General features: G+C 38.7%; 1 protein-coding gene across 3 annotated transcripts in view; it reads right to left on the reverse strand.

Moving 5' to 3' along the window:
• LOC135094219 (Na(+)/citrate cotransporter-like) overlaps window positions 1-24,136 on the reverse strand; it is a 45,140-nt gene that overhangs the window by 11,064 nt on the left and 9,940 nt on the right. Inside the window, exons 2-7 of one of the 3 annotated variants that reach the window (XM_063994118.1) lie at window positions 15,126-15,189; window positions 14,476-14,624; window positions 13,829-14,078; window positions 10,720-10,850; window positions 3,777-3,922; window positions 2,221-2,481 (exon numbers count right to left, since the gene is read on the reverse strand). In XM_063994118.1, coding sequence (XP_063850188.1) covers window positions 2,221-2,481; window positions 3,777-3,922; window positions 10,720-10,850; window positions 13,829-14,078; window positions 14,476-14,577 — 890 coding nt within the window. In that variant the 5' untranslated portion in view covers window positions 14,578-14,624; window positions 15,126-15,189. The remainder of the gene's footprint in view (window positions 1-2,220; window positions 2,482-3,776; window positions 3,923-10,719; window positions 10,851-13,828; window positions 14,079-14,475; window positions 14,625-15,125; window positions 15,190-24,136) is intronic. The other 2 variants (XM_063994119.1, XM_063994117.1) reach the window with 2 other exon arrangements.

A 24,136-nucleotide genomic window follows, 5' to 3' on the forward strand; every position in this document is an offset into this window, starting at 1 on the left:
CAGCCTCTCTCTCACCGCCGCAATGTTGCATATCTAGCTGTCTTCTACCGCTATTTTCATGCTAACTGCTCTTCTGATCTTGCGAACTGCATGCCTCCCCTCCTCCCATGGCCTCGCTGCACAAGACTTTCTTCTTTCTCTCACCCCTATTCTGTCCACCTCTCTAACTCAAGAGTTAACCAGTATTCTCAATCATTCATCCCTTTCTCTGGTAAACTCTGGAACTCCCTGCCTACTTCTGTATTTCCACCTTCCTATGACTTGAATTCCTTCAAGAGGAAGGTTTCAAGACACTTACTCATCAATTTTTGACCACTGCTTTGACCCTTTTATGAGACTGGCATTTCAGTGGGCATTGTTTTTATTAGGTTTTTGTTGCCCTTGGCCAGTGTCCTTCCTACATAAAAAAAAAAAAAAAAGATCGGACTCTTCTTCTGGTATCGACCCTAAGTTTCTTGACATCTATCAACTTTTTCCTCATTAACTGCTGCAACATTCACGGCCATATATTTAATTTTCACTCTGTACATAGAATACCACTTCTCCTCTACTAAACTTTACCTCCTTTTCCTAACTGAAACACAGGTGTCTTAGGCTACTGACAGTAGCCTTCTCTGTTCCCTCATTTTTAATCCAAAACTGGTTGTTGTGTCTATGTGCTCAACGACCTAACTTGGTCTTGTGCCCACGCTCTTGAATCTTCCTAATTTTCCACCATCTAGCTCCGATTACGAAGTCACTCTCCAACTAAACTTATCTGTCTTGTATACCTCTCCCCTAACTCCTCTGACTATAAAAACTCCCCACGTGATTTCTGGTACCTAGCCAAATACATCTCCAATAACTTTACTTCATCTTTCCCTGATAGGGGTAAAGCCTCAAAAACACAATTCCTCCATCTATCAACTCGACACAAACTTCCAGATAACTATCCCCTCTTCTTCAATGACAATTAATTGTCCCATTCTTTTGCGTACACTGAACAACTCTGGTCTGTCCTTTACTTAAAATTTAAACTGGAAACTTCACATCTCATCTCTTGCTGAAAAAGCTTCTATGAAGTTAAGCGTTTTGAGTCGCCTCCGCCAGTTTTCTCACCCCCCCCCTCCAGCTACTAACTTTCTACATGTGCCTTATCCGTCCATGTATGGAGTATGCTTTATACGTATGGAGGGGGAGGGGTCTACTCATACCGCGCTTTTAAACAAGATGAAATCGAAAGATTTTCGTCTTATGAACTCCTCTCCTGTAACTGTCTTTAGCCTCTTTCTCATCGTTGCAGTGTTGTATCACCTGCATTATTCTACCGCTGTTTTCACTCTAACTGCTTTTCAGATCTTGTTAACTGCATACCTCTGTCGTAGGTTTTAGTGACCAGCTAGTTTCAAGTTACCAAGTGCACGCACAGCCCTATTTTCACTACAAGACGTACGGCTCATTTACTATCAGATATGGCAAGGTACGGACCTCCCTGGACTCACTCCTAAGAATACTAATCTAACCTAGCATTACCTAACCTAACATTATTTAACCTAACTTAAATGGCATGTAGCATTACCTAACCTAACCGGGGACCTGTGCCCCTGCTGGACCTCCGTTAAGGACACTAATCGAACCTAGCATTACCTAACCTGACCTAAATAATATATAGCAATATCTAACCTATTATTACCTAACCTAACCTAGATGGCATACCTACTACTGCTGCTGTTGAATAGTGACGACTGAAGTCCGTGCGTTGCCGTTGATTGGAGTAAATGCATCGTACGTCTGGGAGTAAAAGTAAGGTTACGTGCTCACTTGATCATTTGAAATTAATGGTCACTTGAATCTGCTACACCTCCTCTCCTCCTGTGGCCTCGATGCATATGACTTTCTTCTTTCTCTCATCCTTATCCTGTCCACCTCTCTAATGCAAGAGCTAACCAGCATTCTCAATTATTCATCCCTTTCTCTGGTAGACTGGAAATCCAATCCTGTTTCATTACATCCTCCTCTCTATGTCTTGAACTCCTTCACGAGGGAGGTTTCAAGAATCTTATCCTCCATTATTTGATTTTTCAATTTAGAATCTCTATGGGAACTGGCATTAAGTGGGCCTTTTCTAATGATTTATTTTTTTTTTTTTTGGCCGGTGGACTTACGTGAAAAAAGAAGAGAAATCACACGTCCCGCTCATTCATTCTACATTCATACATAGTGCAGTCTTTGATCCTTTACCTGTCCAGCAGCCCCATTAACACTATATTGGGCCCACAGCCAAGAGGTGATCCTGTGCCTCCAGTGTTAGCCGAGAAGGCGACGGAAAGGAACAGCATTTGTTTCAAGGAGAGACATTCCATTTTTACCGCTTTGAGCTTTCGCCTTTCCGCTTCTTTTCTAGTTTCTCCCTCTGTTCCGGCGTCCTCCTTCCTTGTCCTTGCAGCGGTGACTTCAAGTACTTCTACTTGCTCGATTTCACTTTCTTCATTCGTTTCCTCTCTGTAAGTTTTTACATTGAAAACTTCTACATTCAAGAGAGCCAAAAATATCACAAAGAAGATAATACTTTTTGCAACCTAAATGAAGATTCCATGTTTTTTGTATCAAAAATATTTTTTTTCGAATTCATGTTTACAATTCACGCATTCACGCAATTCACTAATCAAATGTAGACCACTTTTCTCCTAACTTTCGCGAAAAAAAAGTAAAAAGTCATTTACAAGTCATTACACGTAAGTGTCCATCATAAAGTGAGTCCAAGAAAAGAAAGAAAAATTGTCTAACACTAAAGACGTCTCCAGTGAGCACACACACACACACACACACACACACACACACACACAGTCTTTGATCCTTTACCTGTCCAGCAGTCCCATTAACACTATATTGGAACCACAGCCAAGATCTTCAGAGATAAATTACTTTATTTGGCTTTAATGAAAATGATCAGTTATTTAGATTTAAAGAAAACACACACTTTCTTAAGAAAAAAATATATTTCTGTTGTTTTCAGATATAACAGTCTTTCATTCATTGACGCTTTCACGTTCACCGTACAATCCACTCTTATGCTTCATGGTAAAATACGTAAATATATTATGACTAAAATATTAAAGGACGCAAAAAAAAAAAAAAAAACGTCTCCAGTGAGTACACACACACACACACACACACACACACACACGCACACACACACACACACACACACACACACACACACACACACACACACACATACTTTAATATTTTAGTCACAATATATTTACGTATTTTACCATGAAGCATATGAGTGGATTGTACAGTGAACGTGAAAGCGTCAATGAATGAAAGACTGTTATATCTGAAAACAATAGAAATATTTTTTTTCTTAAGAAAGTGTGTGTTTTCTTTAAATCTAAATAACTGATCATTTTCATTGAAGCCAAATAAAGTAATTTATCTGTGAAGAAACGTTTATTAAGTCCCACAAGGGGCAGTGAGCAAGACTGAGACAGATAAAGTTAGATCACAAGATGAACGAACGTGAATGTTGAACGTGGTTATAAAATGATAGTAGCGAAATAAGCAAAACTGGTAAGACAAGAAAGATCATAAAATAAACACACAACGTAAAAATTATAACAGCGAAGTAGTAAGCAAAGCTAATAGAGCAAATAAGACATATCACAAGGTAAACAGTCAAAGAAAACGTACATTAGTGGACAGAACCCGTTGGGTGCTGTAGACAGGATATACGGACACACGTTAGATGCACGTCGAAGCAGCAGCACGTTTGCTCTACATACAAGACTCACTTTATGACGTGCATGTCGATGTATGTACCGTCTGGTCCACGTCGAAGATATCTGTTTTTGGCAATGTGTCCTGTCTCCTCGCAGTCATTCGTGATTCCTACGTGATGACTGTCTTCATTGGACTTTATCACATCCATCTCCCTTAACTGAAGAAGGTCAAACTTAAGGATATTATGGAAACTGAAAAAAATCAACAGGCTTACACGTGACGGCCACCCAATATTGCATTTAATACATATGTCCACCTATCATCTTCGTTCTTATTGACTCATCACCGACAACCTTACAACTGAGTGCATTTTTCAACTAACTTTACTTAAGAAAAACCACCGAGAACATATTTCTTTTGATCCCCTGGCAAAGCTTAATTCTTGTAGGTTATTTATTTAAATGTATATTTGTTTGATCCTGGTAATTAATAATAAGACTCGCTGGTCCATATTTCCCTAGTTATATCCCGACGAGGGAAGAAGTCTAAACGGAAAAAAATCTTAGTAGGTAAATCGCTAAGTTACAAGTCTTTGACCAAGTCATTACTCTTTTCATCACCGTCTACTTGTCACAACTTACACCTTTAACTCCCACATCTCTTACATTTTATGTTCGTAGTACTTATATCCCTCTTTCCATCCTTGCAAGCTAGTCTGTTCTCTCGTCTTTCCAAAACCTACCCACATCTGTTATCCTTATTACTTATCCTTACTTCAATCTTATACCCAGTCGCACAATCCTGTTTGTCTATTGCGTGTCTGTTCTTACATAAAATTTTCCTTATATTTTAGTTAACGGATATTTTGCTATTTATTTTTACTCAGCTTTCATGCTTGTATCACACCAGTGTCTTTACATCTTTGCTTTCTCCTGACTTTCTATCCTCCTTATACCTTACTTTTCCTGCTACTTTCTTTTTGTTTAATGTTTGTTATTATTTCTTTCCTTATTTCTTATTTATGCATTTATTCTTGCGTCCCTATTTCTTTGATCACAGTGACTTAGTGTTCTTCGTACCTCATTCATTTCTCGCTTTCTCTCTTCATGTATTATTTCATCTCACCTGCCCTTTATCCCTTTATATACTTTCTATTTCAATGGAGATTTTCTGACAAGTGGCTGTCACCAGGAGGTGGCAGAGCGAGCCCATAGTCACAAGAAATTTCGAGTTTTCTTTGTAGAGCCATTCTACATGCATATTAATGTATTCAACATATCTTTTATACAATTTCTTCTGAGTTACAACTCGGGCAAAACCGTTCTGTATCCATGAAAACAAGTTTTCTTTCTGATGCATATGAAATATTAAAAAAAAAAAGTCTTCCATATATTCTTTTTAAACCGCCAAGGTACAGTGTGACCGCGCGCACTTTGGAGATCAAGGGGTCCTCAGGTACACATGTGCGAATCCTGGCCACGGTACGAGGGTAGGAAAGGCATCAACTCGGGGTGATGGTACCCAATTACTAAATCAAAGTCATTCGTAACGAGGCACCTTCCTAGCCTTGATACACATACAATCCATGTATGTATGTACAATCCATGGATGTATGGAGTATGCTCCACATGTATGGTGTGGGGAGGAGGGTTCGATTCATATCGCTCTTTTAGACAGAATGGAATCAAAAGTTTTTTGTCTTATCAACTCCTCTCTAACTGAATGTCTTCAGCCTGTCTGTCATCGCCGTAGTGTTGCATCTCTTTCTGTCTTCTACCGCTATTTTCATGCTAACTGCTCTTCTGATTTTGCTAACTGCATGCCTCCCCTCCTCCCGCGGCCTCGCTGCACAAAACCTTTTTTCTCTCACCCCATTCCATCCACCACTTTAGTGCAAGAGCTGACCAGTACTCTCGATCATTCATCCCTTTCTCTGGTAACTCTGGAACTTCCTTCCTGCTTTTGTATTAGCTCCTTCCTATGACTTGAACTCTTGAAGGTACTTCTTCTTTAACCGCTTTTGATTTTTTTTTTGTTGCCCTTGGCTGGTGTCCCTCCTATATAAATTAATAAATAAATAAATTATATATATATATATATATATATATATATATATATATATATATATATATATATATATATATATATATATATATATATATATATATATATATATATATATATATATATATATATATATATATATATATATATATGTGTGTGTGTGTGTGTGTGTGTGTGTGTGTGTGGGAGGGGATTATGAATGCGAGAGACAAGGGATGGAGATATCGAGGGATCACTTTGGATTTATGACTAAAAAGGGAACCAGTAGTGCTTTTTTTGTGCTAAGACAGATTATGGAAAAATAGAGGGAGAAGCAGAGGGAGATAAGCGCAATATTTATAGATTTGAGAAAGCATATAACTGAATCCCGAAACAGAAAGCATGGAGATGCTTAAGGAAGAAAATGGTGCCAGAGAAGTATGGAAGTGTACACAAATGTGAAAACGGGGGTACTGTAGCAGGCATGATTGAGAGTTTTGATGTGAAGGTTGGGCTGTATAAAGGTTAAGCTTTTGACCCCTTCCACTTTAATGTAGTGTTTGATGTGTTGACGGAGGGGGTAAGAAGAGGAGTGCCATAAGAAATGTATGCGGTTGATGTGGTGTTAGATGGTAAATCAAAACAAGAATTGGAAGAGAGGATGGAGGAGTGGCGTATAACACTGGAAAGGCGGGGAATGCAAATAAGTAGAAGACGGAATATATGGTGATGGCACACCAGGATCAAGGTGGGAACAGAGACACGAGGAGCATGACCCTTGATGGTCAGTCTCTGAACAGAGTGAGGGACTTCAGATATCTACGTTCAACGGTTGCGGCAAATGGAAACGAAGAGGTAGAAGTTACCAGGAGGATACAGGCGGGATGGAAAAAAAAAAAAAAAAAACTGGCGTAATATGTCAGATGTCCTCTGTGACAAAAGAATGCCATTGAAGCTAAAAGGGAAAGTTCATAGAACAGTGATGAGACCAGCTATGATGTATGGTCTAGACTCTAGAGACTGTGACAGTGAAGAAAAGTAATGAAAATAAAATGGAAATTATAAAAATGAGAACGCTTAGGTGGATGATTACAGTGACAAGGAAGGATAAAATTAAGAATGAAGTCATAAGAGGGACAATTACGCTTAAGTGTGAGTAAGAAGGTGCAGGAAGTGCCGCTGAGATGGTGTGGTCATGTTATGAGGAGAGAAGAAGGGTGCTGTGAAAGGCAGATAATGGACATAGAAGTGGGCGGCAGGAGGAAGAGAGGAAGACCCAGGACGAGATGGAAGGACTGAATTGTGGCACACGGCATGGAGAAGACCTTGGACCTTGAAATGGCGCAGGACAGGGTTACATGGAGGAGACTCATCAAAAACAGTGACTCCTTATAGAAACAGGATAATAATGCTGTAAAAAAAAAAAAAAAAAAAAATAGGTAAAAATAACTTACTAATTAACTAATTAAATAAATAAATAAATAAATAAATATATATATATATATATATATATATATATATATATATATATATATATATATATATATATATATATATATATATATATATATATATATATATATATATATATATATATATATATATATATATATATATATATATATATATATATATATATATATCATTAAGCCCAGCTGTGACCTCACTAACAGTTTCCCTTTGTGTTTCACAACACAAGGGAGCAGTCACAACCTGCCCTTTAAAGACAACTTTTTTCTTCCACACAAAACTACAAGCACCTAATAACACACACACCCTTCACTAAAAAATTTCAAAATTCATGGCGACTTTTATACCAGACTCGGAGTCCCCATCTGGGGAGAGGACTACAAATCTACAAATGTCCCCAGGTCGGAAGGCCCTTCTGATGACGATCCTAAGTGTCTTAATACCGCCCCTTCAACTTTTTCTCCATTAACTTTTGCAACATTCGTGGTCTAAGATCTAATTTTCAATCATCTCTCCTCATCTAAACCTCATCTTCTTTTCCTCACTGAAACTCAGGTGTCTGAGGCAACTGACAGTAGCCCCTTTTCTGTTCCCTCCTACTTTCTCTATCCTCATTTTCGATCCAAAGCTGGATGTTGCGTTTAGGTGCGCAACGACTTAACCTGCTCTCATGCCTACGCTCTTGAATCTTCCGAGTTTTCCACCACCTGACTAAGACTACAGAGTCACTACAGAGTCAGAGTCAAACTAAATTTATCTGTGCTGTATGCCTCTCATCTAACTCCTCTGAGAATAAGAAAATCTTTGACTACTTAACTTCCAAAGTGGAGCACATTCTGACTCTCTTCCCTTTTGCAGAGACTACTGACTACTTCATGTTACCTATTAGAATTCTTCGCAATGATGTTTTCCATGCCCTTGCTGGTCTAAACCCTCGGAATGCTTATGGACCCGATGGGGTCCCTCCTATTTTTTTTTTATGTAGGAAGGATACTGGCCAAGGGCAACAAAAATCTAATAAAAAAAAAATGCCCACTGAAATGCCAGTCCCTTAAAAGGATCAAAGCAGTGGTCAAAAATTGGTGGATAAGTGTCTTGAAACCTCCCTCTTGAAGGAATTCAAGTCATAGGAAGATGGAAATACAGAAGCAGGCAAGGAGTTCCAGAGTTTACCAGAGAAAGGGATGAATGATTGAGAATACTGGTTAACTCTTGCGTTAGAGAGGTGGACAGAATAGGAGTGAGAAAAAGAAGAAAGTCTTGTGCAGCGAGGCCGCGGGAGGAGGGGAGGCATGCAGTTAGCAAGATCAGAAGAGCAGTTGGCATGAAAATAGCGGTAGAAGACAGCTAGATATGCAACATTGCGGCGGTGAGAGAGGGGCTGAAGACAGTCAGTTAGAGGAGAGGAGTTGATGAGACGAAAAGCTTTTGATTCCACCCTGTATTGTTCTCCGAAACTGTGCCTCCGTACTTCCACCTCGCCCAGTCAAACTCTTTCAGCTCTGTCTGTCAACCTTTCCTTCTTGCTGGAAGTTTGCCTACATTCTAATCCATCAAACTATCGTCCTATTGCTTTAATTTCCTGCCTATGTAAAGTTTTAAACCTATCATCAACAGGAAGATTCTTAAACATTTATCACTTCACAACCTTCTATATGATCGCCAGTATGGGTTCCGTCAAGGCCACTCTACTGGTGATCTTCAAGCTTTCCTTACTGAGTCTTGCTCATCCTCCTTTAGATATTTTGGTGAAACGTTTGCTATTGCCTTGGACATATCAAAAGTTTTTGATAGAGTCTGGCACAAAGATTCGATTTCTAAACAATTTTCTCACGGCTTCTATCCTCTCTGTAACTTCATCTCAAGTTTACATTCTGACCGTTCTGTTCCTGCTGTGTTAGACGGTTGCTGTTCTTTTCCTAAATCTATCAACAGTGGTGTTCCGCATGGTTCTGTCCTGTCACCCACTCTCTTCTTATTATTCACCAATTACCTTCTAAACCAAACTTCTTGTTCTATCCACTCCTACGCTGATGATACCACACTACACTTTTCCACCTATTTTCATAGACGTCCAACCCTTCAGGAACTAAACATTTCACGCAGGGAAGACACAGAACGCCTGACTTCTGATCTTTCTAAAATTTCTGGTTGGGGCAGAGCAAACTTGTTATTGTTCAATGCCTCAAAATCTCAATTCCTCCATCTATCAATCAATTCGACACAACCTTCCCGACAACTATACCCTCTTCTTCAATAACACTCAACTGTTCCCCTCTTCTACACTGAAAATCCTCAGTCAGTCCTTTATTTATAATCTGAACTGGAAACTTCACATCTCATCTCTAGCTAAAACAGCTTCTATGAAGTTAGGTGTTGTGAGATGTCTCCGCCAGTTTTTCTCACCCCCCAGCTGCTAACTCTGTACAAGGGCCTTATCCGTCCATGTATGGAGTATGCTTCACATTTCTGGGGGGGTTCCACTTATACCGCCCCTCTAGACAGGGTGGAATCAGAAGTTTTTCGTCTCATCAACTCCTCTCCTCTAACCGACGGTCTTCAGCCTCTCTCTCATCGCCGCAATGTTGCATCTCTGGCTGTCTTCTACCGCTATTTTCATGCTTACTGCTGTTCTGATCTTGCTAACTGCATGCCTCCCCTTCTCCCGCGGCCTCACTGCACAAGACTTTCTTCTTTCTCTCACCCCTGAAGTGAAGTGCCTGTGACACTCTCGGCAGGCTGCTGCAGGACGCCATGTGTCTTTCCTAAGAGCAGCTGTCATCGCCTCCTCAGCTCACCATCGCTAGAAAATTTACAGCTATCGATTGTATTTGAACAAAGGAGTGCGTAACACGTTAGTGGCAGAGCTGCACACCCTGTGAGAAGTTTGTTTGGGTTTGAACGGCCGCGAACACTCTCGCCATAATAATCGATTCCGGAGTGAGTTAAAACAATCGCTTCATAAAATAACCATATCAATTTACTGCGATGTCCATGACTATGGTTTATCATATTAAGTAGTGTCATGTGTTTCTTTTATTTTTGGGGCTGTAAATCAAATAGTTTATAGACTTGTAGTGTGTCGTATTTAAAAGTAGTGATGACTACAGTATTCTTGTTGATGTTGATAAGATATTAACTTTCAGTATTTCCTTTGGAAATTATGCAAAAATACATGCAATGTAGGAGCAATTCTTGATAGAAATTAGCAAAAAGTACATTGATATATGCTGAATGCATTTATATGCACATGAAATTATAGTAACAAGATTTTTTTATTACGCGAGTGTAGGGAGGGGCTCAGATGAGACATATGGGCTGCTTAGCTCACCAAATTCTCCATTACATTCCTGAACTTTTTGTTTTTTTTTAGCATCCTACCCATCCTATTTTTACTTTCCCCATATCTATTTGTTACCATTTATTTATGCCGTTCTTTCTTTATTTTTTTTTCCCCTCAGTCCTCTACTTGTTTTTGACACCTATCTTTCTCAACTTCACCTTCGTCAGTTCCTTCACTACAGCATCCACGATAGGGACGATCATAGCAGCGGTGGCGGTATTTGAGATCCACATTGAAAGGAAGCTGGTAACGATCATGAAGCCGAGAGCAAGCAGGCGAGGACTCTGACCTTGAAATAAGAAAATTAGTTGAAGATAAATTGTTGGTGTGTCATGAATGCTGTTCATAAAGTGGAACTGAATGCACAAGAAAGGAAAACTACTTAATTGCACGTGAAAATTGTCGACAAGTTGGAATGGTAAGAACGTTAGTCGTAGAGAGTTTAATAATTTATACCTCCTCTGCACAAAGAGATACCAATTCGACTGTTTCAAGGAAGCTTTTTACTCCTGTAGGCACTTAGGAGACTCGTGTGCGACTTTTGTTATTGTCACAGGTCCTCACATTTAGGTTTCCTCTTCAGTAAGAAACCTAGGGTTAGATAAGCTACGCTTCTTTAGTAAGATGAAATGAAGTGGTTTGATAATTTCTTACTTGGCGCCATAACAAAATGTCATTTGACGCCGAATTAAAAGATTCATAAAACTACTGGTAATGTTAAAATGAAAACTAAAAGTAGCAAAATTATTGTGTAAGTCAAATTTAAAAGAATAAAAAGGTAAAAACTAAACACTGCAAAATAGGTGGGTTGGGATTTGAATATGATAGTTGGAATTGAGATGGTACTGACCCCATTGGCCCAGAGTACGTCTGGCGTTGTTCGTTTCGTACACGACACTGACCCCACTGATCCAGATATGTGGCTTTGTTCGTTATGTGCTCTCGAGCAAGTTACCTGATCAGATTGGCAAAGAAAAACTCCTCTCTGGGGCTTCTCTAATAACTCCCTCAAAATAACTGTGTAACTGCCTCATTTTACAGTCGTTACCTGTTCTTTTCGTTCCTGCTTCCCTCGTGCTTAGAAAGCACAGATGTTCGTACCCGACCCGACCTACGGGTACGGTGTGATACTTATTGGTGGCAGACTCAGTTGGGATTCGACCACGTTCTCACAACTACCGTGGTTTCTCCAGCCAACCTAACCAACTCGCAGGAGTTGCTGCTGTTCTGAGTTGGGTCAGCTACGGAGCTGTTCCAGTATTCTGCTGCTCATTTCTACCATTCTCGACTTACTGATTAACGAGACTGTGGACCAGGCGTGTGCCTGGTCAGACATCATTTCTTGTCTACATTTCCTCCACATTATCTGTGACAATTCGACCTCGTCCTGTTGTAGGCAACACGTGTGCTCGGCCTCCCGAGTTACGTGACAACATCAAGCGTTGGCAGGCAAGCGAGTCTACCTGCGCGTCCCTGTTTTCAGCCCATGGCCTACCGCTCCTGGGCGTATCCGACGCCGGGACAATGTGGATTACTACATCTTGTGATATTTTCTTGTGCTTGGATGTTAAATGTGACGGTTTTCCTTCTCCTTTCATTCTCGATATCCGACGCTGGGGAAACAGCGAGTTAATACCTGATACCGTGGAGACAGCTACCTTTGAACACCTTACCTGATAGTCCGCATCCCTTACAGGAACACTGTTCAGGTTCTTCCAATGGAATTACTGTAGTTTGCGCTCTTCCCAGGAGAAGAGTCTTCTCTAATACCTCTCCCCAAGGTATGTTTGTCAAAATTAGAAGATTCTGTTCCACTGCGTTCTTCTGGTTATTGTGCATTGCATTCTTCCTTCCAACAAGTCCAGCGTGGTGGTACCGCTCTCCTTATTTGAAGTGGTACTCTTTATAACAATGCCGAACTTAATACTCCGCTGCAGGCTATTGCTGCGAGTGTTTCTCCACAGTACTGTGTGTACTTTGTACCTTCCTATTGATTCTGTAATTCGGCTAGGGGATATCACTTGCCTTGTGCGCGATGTTCCCTCTCCTTTTATCTTCGTTAGTTTTATTTATTTATTTATTTATCTGATTTATTTATTTATAATATTAATTTAAAAGTCGGCGCCATATGACTCCGGCTGTTGCGGTGCCAAATAAATTTCCAATCAGTCAATCTGTCAATCAATTCACTGGTTTACCATTACAGAGCTCTTGTTTAAATTTTTGCATTATTACCTCCAATATCCATAGCTTTGCGTTTATCTACAATGAAAAACACCTGCCATTTCTAATTACATTCTAATGTTTGCTACAGCTTCCAGTTGTATCCTCAGCGAATTTAGGTACTTTTTGTAGGTTATCGCTTTCTAAATAGTTTACGTCATAAAAAGAGAGCCCAAATACTTACTTTGAAAACACACTGGTCACGTTAAACCACTCAGGTGTTTCTACATTAATAGTAATAATAATAATAATAATAATAATAATAATAATAATAATAATAATAATAATAGTAATAAAAATAATGTTAATAATAATAATAATAATAATAATAATAATAATAATAACAATAATAATAATAATAATAATAATAATAATAAAAATAGTTGCTTTCGTTCTCAGTCAGTCCTTTATCATGCACATACAATTTATTTTATCATATGAGACATAATTTGGAGATCAGTCTGTTATGCGGGACCTTATCGAAGACTTTGTGCATGTTCACGATAATTTCATCGTGTTCTGGCTTCCCATTTTGCGAAAAAGTCATTAAAAAAATGTAATAGATCAATCAACCATGGTATGTTACAACACACACAGGGAGACAGACAGAGAGAGAGAGAGAGAGAGAGAGAGAGAGAGAGAGAGAGAGAGAGAGAGAGAGAGAGAGAGAGAGAGAGAGAGAGAGAGAGAGAGAGAGATTTTCCATTTTTCCTATCAAACAATGAAACTGAAAAGATGAGTTCGAAAAAAAACTTCATTGACCTCAGGTTATCTGCATTAGAATATGAAAGCTAACGGAGAGATAATGCAGAGATTTTGGAGGTAAATCAGGATTTCAGAGAGAAAAGAAGAGAAGACAAAGGTGAAAGGAGGCAATAAACAATAAAAGTCAATATAAAAAGAAAATAAGTGAAGGAAGAAATATAAAAAAAATCTTACAAAATACAGTTGAATCCTTACAGTGCAACATATCTTTTGTCCTCCTCCCCTCCCCCCCCTTTTTTTTTCTCTCTCTTATACTACTATTCCCAATACTGCACTCACCCACGTGGAGGATCACGAAAAGGGCAACACGTTCATGAAAGTTGCAGTTCTCCACCGCTGCCGCCATGATGAGGCCACCGAGGAACATCATACTGGAATCTTTAAGGTACAGTCTACTCACGATACCAGTGGAAAGAATGCCCATTAAGGGGAAAGCGAAGACGGGTATGAGGGCTGTGACATGCAAGGGTATCACCTCTGTCACCCACATCACCGCCATTACAACCATCACGAAGCCACACCGTGCTGACTGTAAAGTGTAAGACGTGCTTATTTTAAGCTACTGTAGACATGAGAAAGGCAGTAACAAAACGTATTGGATATATAGTAATGCAATCACTAATTATCCCCCATAGCAGAAAATAATCACTTCCTCCTCCTACTCATCATCATCATCATCATTTCCATCTTTAACTCTGCACTAATTTTTTCTCGTGTTACCCTCTACTCTAAGCCACCTCAGAGTGCAAAACGTCTTACATCTCATTTTCTTTCTCTGCCTATATTGCCGTCTTTATTAAGCATCTTGAGGCACCATTTGTATTTTTTTTTTTTTATGTAAATGCTCATCTATAACACAATTTAAATATTGTCATAAATCTAACACACACACGAGATGAACTTCAGCACATGGCCCCTGTCCTTACCTGTGATTTGGCGTAAAAGAAAATGATGGAGGGAGCTATCGTGGCGAGGAGTATAGTGGCACCACGCCACCATCTTGGTATTAGAATCTTGGGACACATCATGCTGCGGTGGGAGAAAAAGGAGGAAGCGAGGATGGCGAAGAAGGGCACTAGGAATTGGAAGAAATAAGAAAAGCAGGGATAACAGACAAGGATGACGAGGAGAGAGAGAGAGAGAGAGAGAGAGAGAGAGAGAGAGAGAGAGAGAGAGAGAGAGAGAGAGAGAGAGAGAGAGAGAGAGAGAGAGAGAGAGAGAGAGAGAGAGAGAGAGATGGGGGAGGGGGTAGTTAAAGAATTAAGTAATTGAGTAAAAAAAAAAAATAATAAAGAAGATGATGGGTAAAATAGGCAAATAAACAGAAAGGGAGTAGAATGGGTTAGGTGAATTATAAAAAAACAAAACAATAATAATAAAATAAATAAGGACGTATAAAAAAATTAAAAAAAAGAGGGAAACGAGCACAAAGAGGAAAGGGGGAAAAAAGGAATGGATCAGACCAAAAGTGAAGAACAGAGAATGTAAAGGAAGGTTAGGGGAACAGAAGCTACAGTAAGGATGAATGGAAGGAAAATAAAAACGAGAAAATAGGAACAGAGAATAAGTCAATTACAAATATGAAGCCAGATGGAATATCGGGATGCTTATTTATCTTTGTGTCTTCTTGAACTTGATATCTGAAAAGAAAACGATAATATTAATATTCTTTGGAAACTTTACCACAAAAAGATTCAGAAACTTAGGAAGACGAAGTTGAACATCGAACTATTTTTCTTGAAGGGTCCTTCAACTTAGTTGCTTTATCAAGGAAGCCTCTCAAAATCCAAGAAAAACAAATATTGCATGGGCTTTAGAAAGTTATTCACAAAATTTCTTACAGCTGAACTGTCATGAATTGGACCACAACTGAAAAAGCAGTGACAGGATAAGGAAAAGAAGAGGTTAAGAAAAGATCAAGAATGTTGGGCTTATCTTCAAGACGATTGGTATTGGTAGAGCGCTGCTCTAATTTCTTCATATTTTGGAGAATATTAAAATTAAATGTTAGTTCACAAGATTGGTCAGTGAAGGTCGTTGCTCAATAGACGCAGGATCCTGAGAGGATTGAGAAAGAAAAAAAAAAGGAACAAAAAAGGGATTACTGTCAGCAATGTTTTGGTAGGGAAAAAATGAAGTATTATAGAGGAGAGGTGATGCTCCACAAATTGAAAACTAGGTGCACTAGGAGGAACCGCCTTGTCGTGGTGGGGGGGAGGGATTTGCGTGTCCCTATGACCAGGCGAGCAGGGCTTGATGGGGTTTCAGACACTGCTCTGCCCTACGTATGGGGATAGATTTACCCATGCCAGCAAAGTCGCCAGTAAAGGACAAGACGAATTGGTTCTCAGAGTTAGGCAATCAATATGGGCCGATAGTGTGGCCTAACGGAGGGTCCACCTTTTGAAGTCGTCCTGTGTTGGAGGTTCGGGTGTCTGGGCTGGAATGCATTGTTGAGGAGAGGTCTTAGCTACATCGTAAGCAAACTTTTGAATTATGAGGGACCACTTTTTAATGAGCCCCATTATGACTAGCTAACCCATCCGCTCGCTCCCTTTGCAGTCCCCTTAGATGGTTGTCCCTTGTCCCTTGGGACCAAAATTCATCTAGTCCTCAAGGGCCTGTCAGGCCTTCGAGATATCACCATCTGCACGTGATGCTACACGTGCAGGCTGGAGTTCGACCTCTCCTTGCTTCTACTTCTCATTCTGGAACACCTTGCGGGTCGGATATTGCGTTTTGTCTTGACACCCTTATGCTTACCAAATACTGACATCACTCGATCAAGAAATGTAGTTGACAGCGATAATGACTATTGTCCAAATGTCTTTGATGATGCTGGAGAACCTGCTCCAAAAAATTCGCCACGCCCCTACATCTTACCGATTTGTGGCTTATTAATAATAATAATGATAAAAAGGTTACTGGCCAAGGGAATAAGAAAGAAAAAGAAAAAATACCACTGAGGTCCAAGTCCCAAAAGAGATGACAAGAGAATCATGAAAAACTGAAGAATAAGTATCTAGAAACCTCTCTTGAAATAGTTAAAGTCATAGGAAGCAGAAAATACAGAAGAAGGCAGAGTGTTCCAGAGTTTATCAGAGAAATGAGAATTTCTGCTGGTTAATTCTTGCGTTAGCGAGGTGGAGAGAATAGAGTTGAGAGAAAAAAGAAAGTGTTGTGCAGCAAGGCCACAGGAGGAGGGGAGGCATGCAGTTAGTAAGATAAGAAGAGCAGGTAGCGGTAGAAAATTGTAAGAAATGCAACATTGCAGCGATAAGAATGAAGCTGATGACAAACAGTTAGAGGAGAGGAGTTAAAATAGCGGTATAAATGGAATTCCCTCATACATGCAAAGCATACACCCATACATGTGTGGATAATGCTCCTGTACAGCGTTTGACGCAGGAGGGGGAGAAGGGTGAGAAAAATTGGCAGAGACGACTCAGAACACCTAAAATCATATAAGCTGTTTTAGCTGGTGATGATATATGAAATTTCCAGTTTAGATTATAAGTAAACGACAGACTGAGGATGTTCAGTGTAGAACAGAGGAACAGCTGAGTGTCAATGAAGAAGAGGGATACTTGTCTGAAAGGTTGTGTTGAGTTCATAGATGAAGGAATTTAATTTTTGAGGCATTGAACAATACAAAATTTGCTCTGCCCCAATCAAAAATTTTAGAGGGATTAGAAGCCAGGCATTCTGTGGTTCCCATGCATGAACTTTTTACTTCCTGAAGGGTTGGACGTCTATGCAAAGGCGTGGAAAAATGCAGTATGGTATCATCAGCGTAGGAATGGATAGGACAAGAAGTTTCCTTTAGAAGTTCATTGATGAATAATAAGAAGAGAGTTGGTGACAGGATAGAACCCTAAGGAACACCACTGTTAATAAATTTAGAAGAACAGTGACCGTCTACTACAGCAGCATTTGAACGGTCAGAAAGGAAACTTGAGATTAAGTTACAGAGAGAAGGATAAAAGGCATAGGGGGGTTGTTTGGAAATCAAAGCTTTGTGCCAGACGCTATAAAGAAAAAAAGTTTTTAATATGTCTAAAGAGCCAACAAAAGTCTCACTATAATCTTTAAAAGAGGATGATCAAAACTCAGTAAAGAAACCCAGAAGATTACCATACGGAACCCATACTGGCGAACAGATAGAAGGTTGTTAAGTGATATATGTTTAAGAATCTTTCTGTTCAAGATAGATTAAAAACTTTAGATTGGCAGGAAATTAAAGCAATAGGACGGTAGTTTGAGGGATTAGAGCGGTCACCCTTTTTAGGAACAGGCTGAATGAAGGCAAAATTCCAACAAGAAGGAAAGGTACATATTGATGGACGGAGTAGAAAGAGTTTATCTAGGCAGGGTTCAAGGACGGACGCACCGTTTTGGAGAACAATAGGAGGGACCCCATCAGGCCCATAAGCCCTCAGAGGCTTTAGCAAACGAGGGCATGTAAGACATGACAATGAAGGATTTTGATGGGTAGCATGTAGGAATCAAAGGGTGGAGGAGAGGGACGAACAGGTCCTGAATCATCCACTGTAGAGTTTTTAGTAAAGGTTTGAGCGAAGAGTTCAGCTTTAGAAATAAATGAAATGGAAGTAGTGCCATCAGATTGAAATAGAGGAGGGAAAGATGAAGAAGGAAAGGTATTGGAGATGTTCTTGGCTGGATGTTATAAGTTACGAGGGAAGTTAGACCTTGAAAGATTTTTACACATTCTATTAAAGAAAGAGTTTTTGGCTAGTTGGAGAACAGACTTGGCATGATTCCGGGCAAAAGTATAAAGCGCATGAGATTCAGGTGATGGAAGGCTCAAGTACCTTTTGTGGGCCACGTGTCTGTCATGTATAGCACGAGAACAGGCTGCGTTTAGGTCGCAAAAAAGAGTGGGGAATGTACGCCTCCATGCCAGACGCTATCATCTCTGTTATGCACTCAATACACAGAGACGGGTCTTTGACACAAAAACAGTAGTCATTCCATGGAAAATCAGCAAGTCCCCAGCTGGCAGGGGAATATCCCCAATATTGTCAGGAATACTAGTTGATTGTTGCACCAATTGCTTTAGTTAAAGTCTAGTTCACTAGGATGATCAGAGAAGGGAGAGGAAAGCCAAAGCTGGTTGTGAACATTAGTCTTCAAGAATGGATATCTCCGCAAAAGGGAAGAGTCAGAATGTGCTCCACTTTGGAAGTTAAGTAATCAAATATTTTTTTCATTGTCAGAGGAGCTAGGTGAGAGTTATACAGCACAGATAAATTTAGTTTAAGGCTAACTCTGTAGTTGTTGCCAGATGGTGAAAACTCGGAAGATTCAAGAACGTGTTAAGTCATTACGCACATAGATTCAACATCCAGTTTTGAATTGAAAATGAGGATAAAGGAAGTAGGAAGGAACATAAAAGGAGTTATTGTCATTTGCCTCAAGCATCTGTGCTTCAGTGGGAAAAAGAAAATGAGGTTTAATAGAGGAGAGGTGGTGTTCTACAGACTGAAAATTAGATCTAAGACTACGAATGTTGTAGAAGTTAACGAAGAAAAAGTTAAGAGGGGTGTCAAGACGCTTCAATGAAAGTGTGAAAATGCCAAGTGAAAAAAAATCGTCACCAGCTTTTTTCAAGCGTTTTTACTCGTTAACGTAAGCTTTGTTCTTTTGCCATAATGAAACCGATTTATTTGAGGCAATCGCAATGGCCTGTAACTCCAATAAGTGGCGCCTCTTCATCGACAGCTCGTGCAGGAACCTCAAATCAGTTCTGCTTTTATAACGGGAACGTGTATCTATCTCTTCCCCTCGCTCACTCTGTCCAGCTCAAAGAGAAATACAATAGTGTTAAGATCTTGCTAGATGCCTTGAAATATGGACAGTACGGTTGGGAAGTTATAGGTCTCCAAGGCGGCTTTTCCAAGTTTCCATGTCATTTTTGCCTTTGGGACAGCAGAGACACCATGGTATAGTACCACAAGAGGGAATGGCATTGCGGACCGAGTTTAGTGTCTGGAAGAACAACGTCAATTGGGAGGCATTGTTGGAAACAAGAAAGGTACTGTTTCTTCCACTGCACTTAAAATTGGGCTTTATGAAACAATTCGTCGGATCTCTAGATAAGGAGTCTGCAGCTTTCAAGTATCTCCAAGATTTTTTCCTTTTGTCTGCGGCAAAAGTGGATGTCGGTGTAGTCGTTCCACAAATATAGGAGGTCATGGAGTGCAAGGAGTTCCCCATGAAGCTCACTAGAACGGAGAAAGCAGCGTGGAACAGTTTTATCGCAGTGATTTTTGGCTTCTTGGTGAATCACAAAGCCGAAAACTATGTGCAAGTTGTTGAGACCTTGGTGAGAAACTACGGCAAGATGGGTTGAAGGATGTCCCTCAAAATCCATATCTTTGACGTTCATCTTGATAAATTTAAGGTGAATATATGGGCGTACTCCGAGGAGCAAGGCGAGCGCTTCCACTAGGATATAGTGGATTCTGAACGTCGCTACCAAGGGTCGTATAATAAAAACATGATGGGAGACTGACTGTATGTCTTCTGAGTCACTTAAAAGACCTTCATCCTTCATATATATATATATATATATATATATATATATATATATATATATATATATATATATATATATATATATATATATATATATATATATATATATATATATATATATATATATATATATATATATATATATATATATATATATATATATATATATATATATATATATATATATATATATATATATATATATATATATATATATATATATATATATATATATATATATATATATATATATATATATATATATATATATATATATATATATATATATATATATATATATATATATATATATATATATATATATATATATATATATATATATATATATATATATATATATATATATATATATATATATATATATATATATATATATATATATATATATATATTTATATATATAACTCTTCAGTCCCTCCAGAAATGTTGCTGAGGATCTGCTGAGTCCCTTGACTCAACAGACGTACCCCCCAGAAAGATTCCTTTAGGAGCATGACATTCCCTTGGGCTGGATTTAGATACACAAAAATATTCATTCACATCTGTCATGGACGTTGAGGGATTTTTGGCACATTTTGACAATATATCCTCGAAGACCGACACCAGTCCATCTCTCTTGAGAAATTATCTTCTTTATTTCTCTTAAGGCGTTTCAGAGATCCGTGTGCTTGTTCCCATCACTACAGCAGGTGTTCAATCTCAGGTTTCTGTTTTCACCAGCGTTACAGGTCTAGATAAGCCTCGCCACTCCAGTAAGGTACCTGTTCAGGCTGAGAAAAGGAAATTAGTTTCTGATGCTTCACTGAAAACCCCCCTCAAAGTAACACTGCTAAGGTTCCTCCAATGAAATTGTCATGGTCTGCATGGTTGCCGGGAAGAGCTGAGTCTTCTTCTGTCATGTTTTTCTCCAACGTGCGTATGTCTCCAACAGAAAATGGTGCGAGACTCAGTTCCTTCCGCTCCTTTCGGATATTGTGCATTTTATTCTGATTTTAATTTAGGACAAGGCTACCGAGGTGGCACTGCAATTCTGGTTTGTAACGACATGCCTTACACTAATCTCGAATTGAAAACTTCACTACAGGTTGTTGCAGTCAACATTTTCTTAAATCGTCTGTACAGGGTACTTATTTTTTATCTTCCACTGGTGTTCTTATCGAGAGGGGCGACCTTAACCGCCTCATGCGAGACCTTCTCTCTCATCTTCTACCAAGAGATTTTAATTATCGCCACCCTGTATGAGCTGACACCACAATGAACCACAGAGGTTTTCACTTGCTTTTTTTTTATTCATTTTTTTGCTACTCCTACTTGTTCCCTCCTATTAACTTCCCTGCAACCCTCCCTTCTCAAATCATTTATATTTTTTTGCTTTTATCTTTCACCAGTTCATCTCCCTTAGTCTATAACGAATTCTACTAATGGGAATCTCCTCAATACCCTTTTTAGTGATTTAGAAAACGATCAAGTCTCTGATAGCATTGGCACTGAAATTATAAACTCCATGCACCTATCACTTGAATTAGATGATATCTATAATTATCATGACCTTTCCCCTTACAAGAATGCAATACCAAATTCCAATACTGATTATATAAATGTTCACCACATAAATGCCCACTCTTTGAACAAAAATTATAACCAAGTAATCTCTTTTATTAAAACTCTTCCCAAACTCCCGGATGTTTTATGTATTAGCGAAACCTGGCTAAATGCAAATAATGTTCACCTCCATGAAATTGATGGCTATATCTCATACCATGTACACAGACCTATTGGCTCTTCAGGTGGGGAAGTGTCAATTTATGTAAAAACTGTCCTGCAAAGCGAAGCTTGTACTGACTTTTGTATGTGTGACGAGAATGCTGAACTATGTAGTGTGAGAATTATTCTTCCATATACCCATTATTCTGTTACTTGTTTATGCAGCCCTTATAGTAAACATGATAAAGTAAGTGAATTCAATGCTTTTATTGAAAATCTTCTTTCAAATAGCTTTTTCTCAAACAATTGGAATATACTCACAGGTGACTTCAACATAAACCTTCTTGAACATGTGTCACACCCCCCCCCTACCAACTCTTTTATCACAACTCTGCAATCTAACAACTACTTCCCACATATATCTCGCCCAACAAGATTTCCAGACATTAATGCAACCGCGCCCCCCGTCATTACTGGATCACATCTGGATAAACTTCGGTGAGCCAGTCTTATCTGGAATTCTCCACTTTCCTCTTAGTGACCACCTTCCTGTGTTTATAAATATTCTAGTCCCAAGTAAAGTGTGCAATATAATACACAAATTTTGTTTTAGACAACTAAATAGAGCAAACCGGTTGCAATTTACACGGATTCTCTCCAATACAGATTGGAATCTCTATCTCACCAACAGAAACACAGACACAAACTGTGACATATTCCTTGATAAGTTACTCAGCATATACTACTCCTGCTTCTCCAAAATAACTAAAACTATCACATCCAAACGTCTAAATAAGTCTTGGTTACCACAAGGGTTAATAAATTCAGCAAAAACATAAGTATCAGCTGTACAAACTGTATAAACTAGGATCCGTTACACTAGAGCACTAGAAGCACTATAGAAATTATCTTAATACCTTATTAAAACAAAGAAAAACTGAATACTACCAACAAAAATTTTCAAACTTTAGACTCAACACTAAAAAATAGAAAATACAAAACCTCTAAAAATAATCAAAATACAGTTTCCCACACCCTAAATTACAATAACAGTCCTAAACACTCCTGATGAAATTTCAAATGCCTTCAAAACATATTTTTTTTTTTTCCAAAATTGCACCTAAAATTAGCTACCAACTTCCGAGAGCTCAAAATTCTATGAATATTCGATGAATATTCCTTTTGTGACAATAAATGACACAGTACAAGCCATCTCTGCCCTAAAAAAAAAATGCCATGTTGATGAAGTATCTGTGAAAATAATCAAAGAAAACAAAAATCTTTTAGCAGAACCCCTCTCAATATTGTTCACTAATTCAAAGATGGAGTTTTCCTTTCTAGATTCAAGCTAGCAAAAATTATCCTTATTCATAAGTTCGGAAGCATAACAAACATTTCAAATCACCGACCTATTTCTATTTTATCAATTTTCTCCAAAATATTTGAAATTATAATGAAAAAAAAAAAATCTCATGAACTACCTTAGTAAACATTAATTCTTAAAAAAAAATAGCCAGTTTGGTTTTCGTCGAGGACCGAATACTTTTGACGCCATAAATTTATTTACATCAGACCTATATAATGCTCTAGATACCCATAAATCTATTATCTCCATTTTCATCGATTTTAGCAAAGCCTTTGACACAGTTGACCTGAACATTCTCATAGACAAATTACACCACTATGGTATTCGCGGTTGTGTTCAACAATGGTTCAAATCTTGCTTAATTGGCAGAACTCAGTTTACCTCATACAATAACTCCAAGTCTATCATCAAACCCATACATCTTGGTGTGCCACAAGGTAGCATTTTAGGACCTATTCTCTTTCTAATATGCATTAATGATATCTGCAATGCCTCTACGACTCTAAACACAATACAGTTTACTGATGACCCCACCTTATACATGATTGGTGATAATCCCACTGACCTCATGTATAGAGCCAACCACGAATTATCTGCTTGCGCTGAATGGTGTCTTGCAAATCGCCTAACAATAAACACCGCTAAAACTTTTTATATGATGTTTACAAACACCAATACCAAATACCAACTCTTACCCAGACTTCCCATTCTAAAGATATTACGCAAGCTTCTAAAACTAAGTTTCTCGGAATCACTTTTGACGAAAATCTTACCTTTAAATACCACATATCAAACCTTTGCCTTAAATTATCTCGATCAATTGCTCTATTACTGAAAATTAAAAACCTTGTAACAGTGGAAATTATGAAAATTGTGTATTATGCCCACATATTCCCACATTTAACTTACTGTAATCCTATCTGGTCCACAAGTCACCC

The sequence above is a fragment of the Scylla paramamosain genome, chromosome 45 (assembly GCF_035594125.1).
Source record: "Scylla paramamosain isolate STU-SP2022 chromosome 45, ASM3559412v1, whole genome shotgun sequence".
NCBI lineage: Eukaryota > Metazoa > Arthropoda > Malacostraca > Decapoda > Portunidae > Scylla > Scylla paramamosain.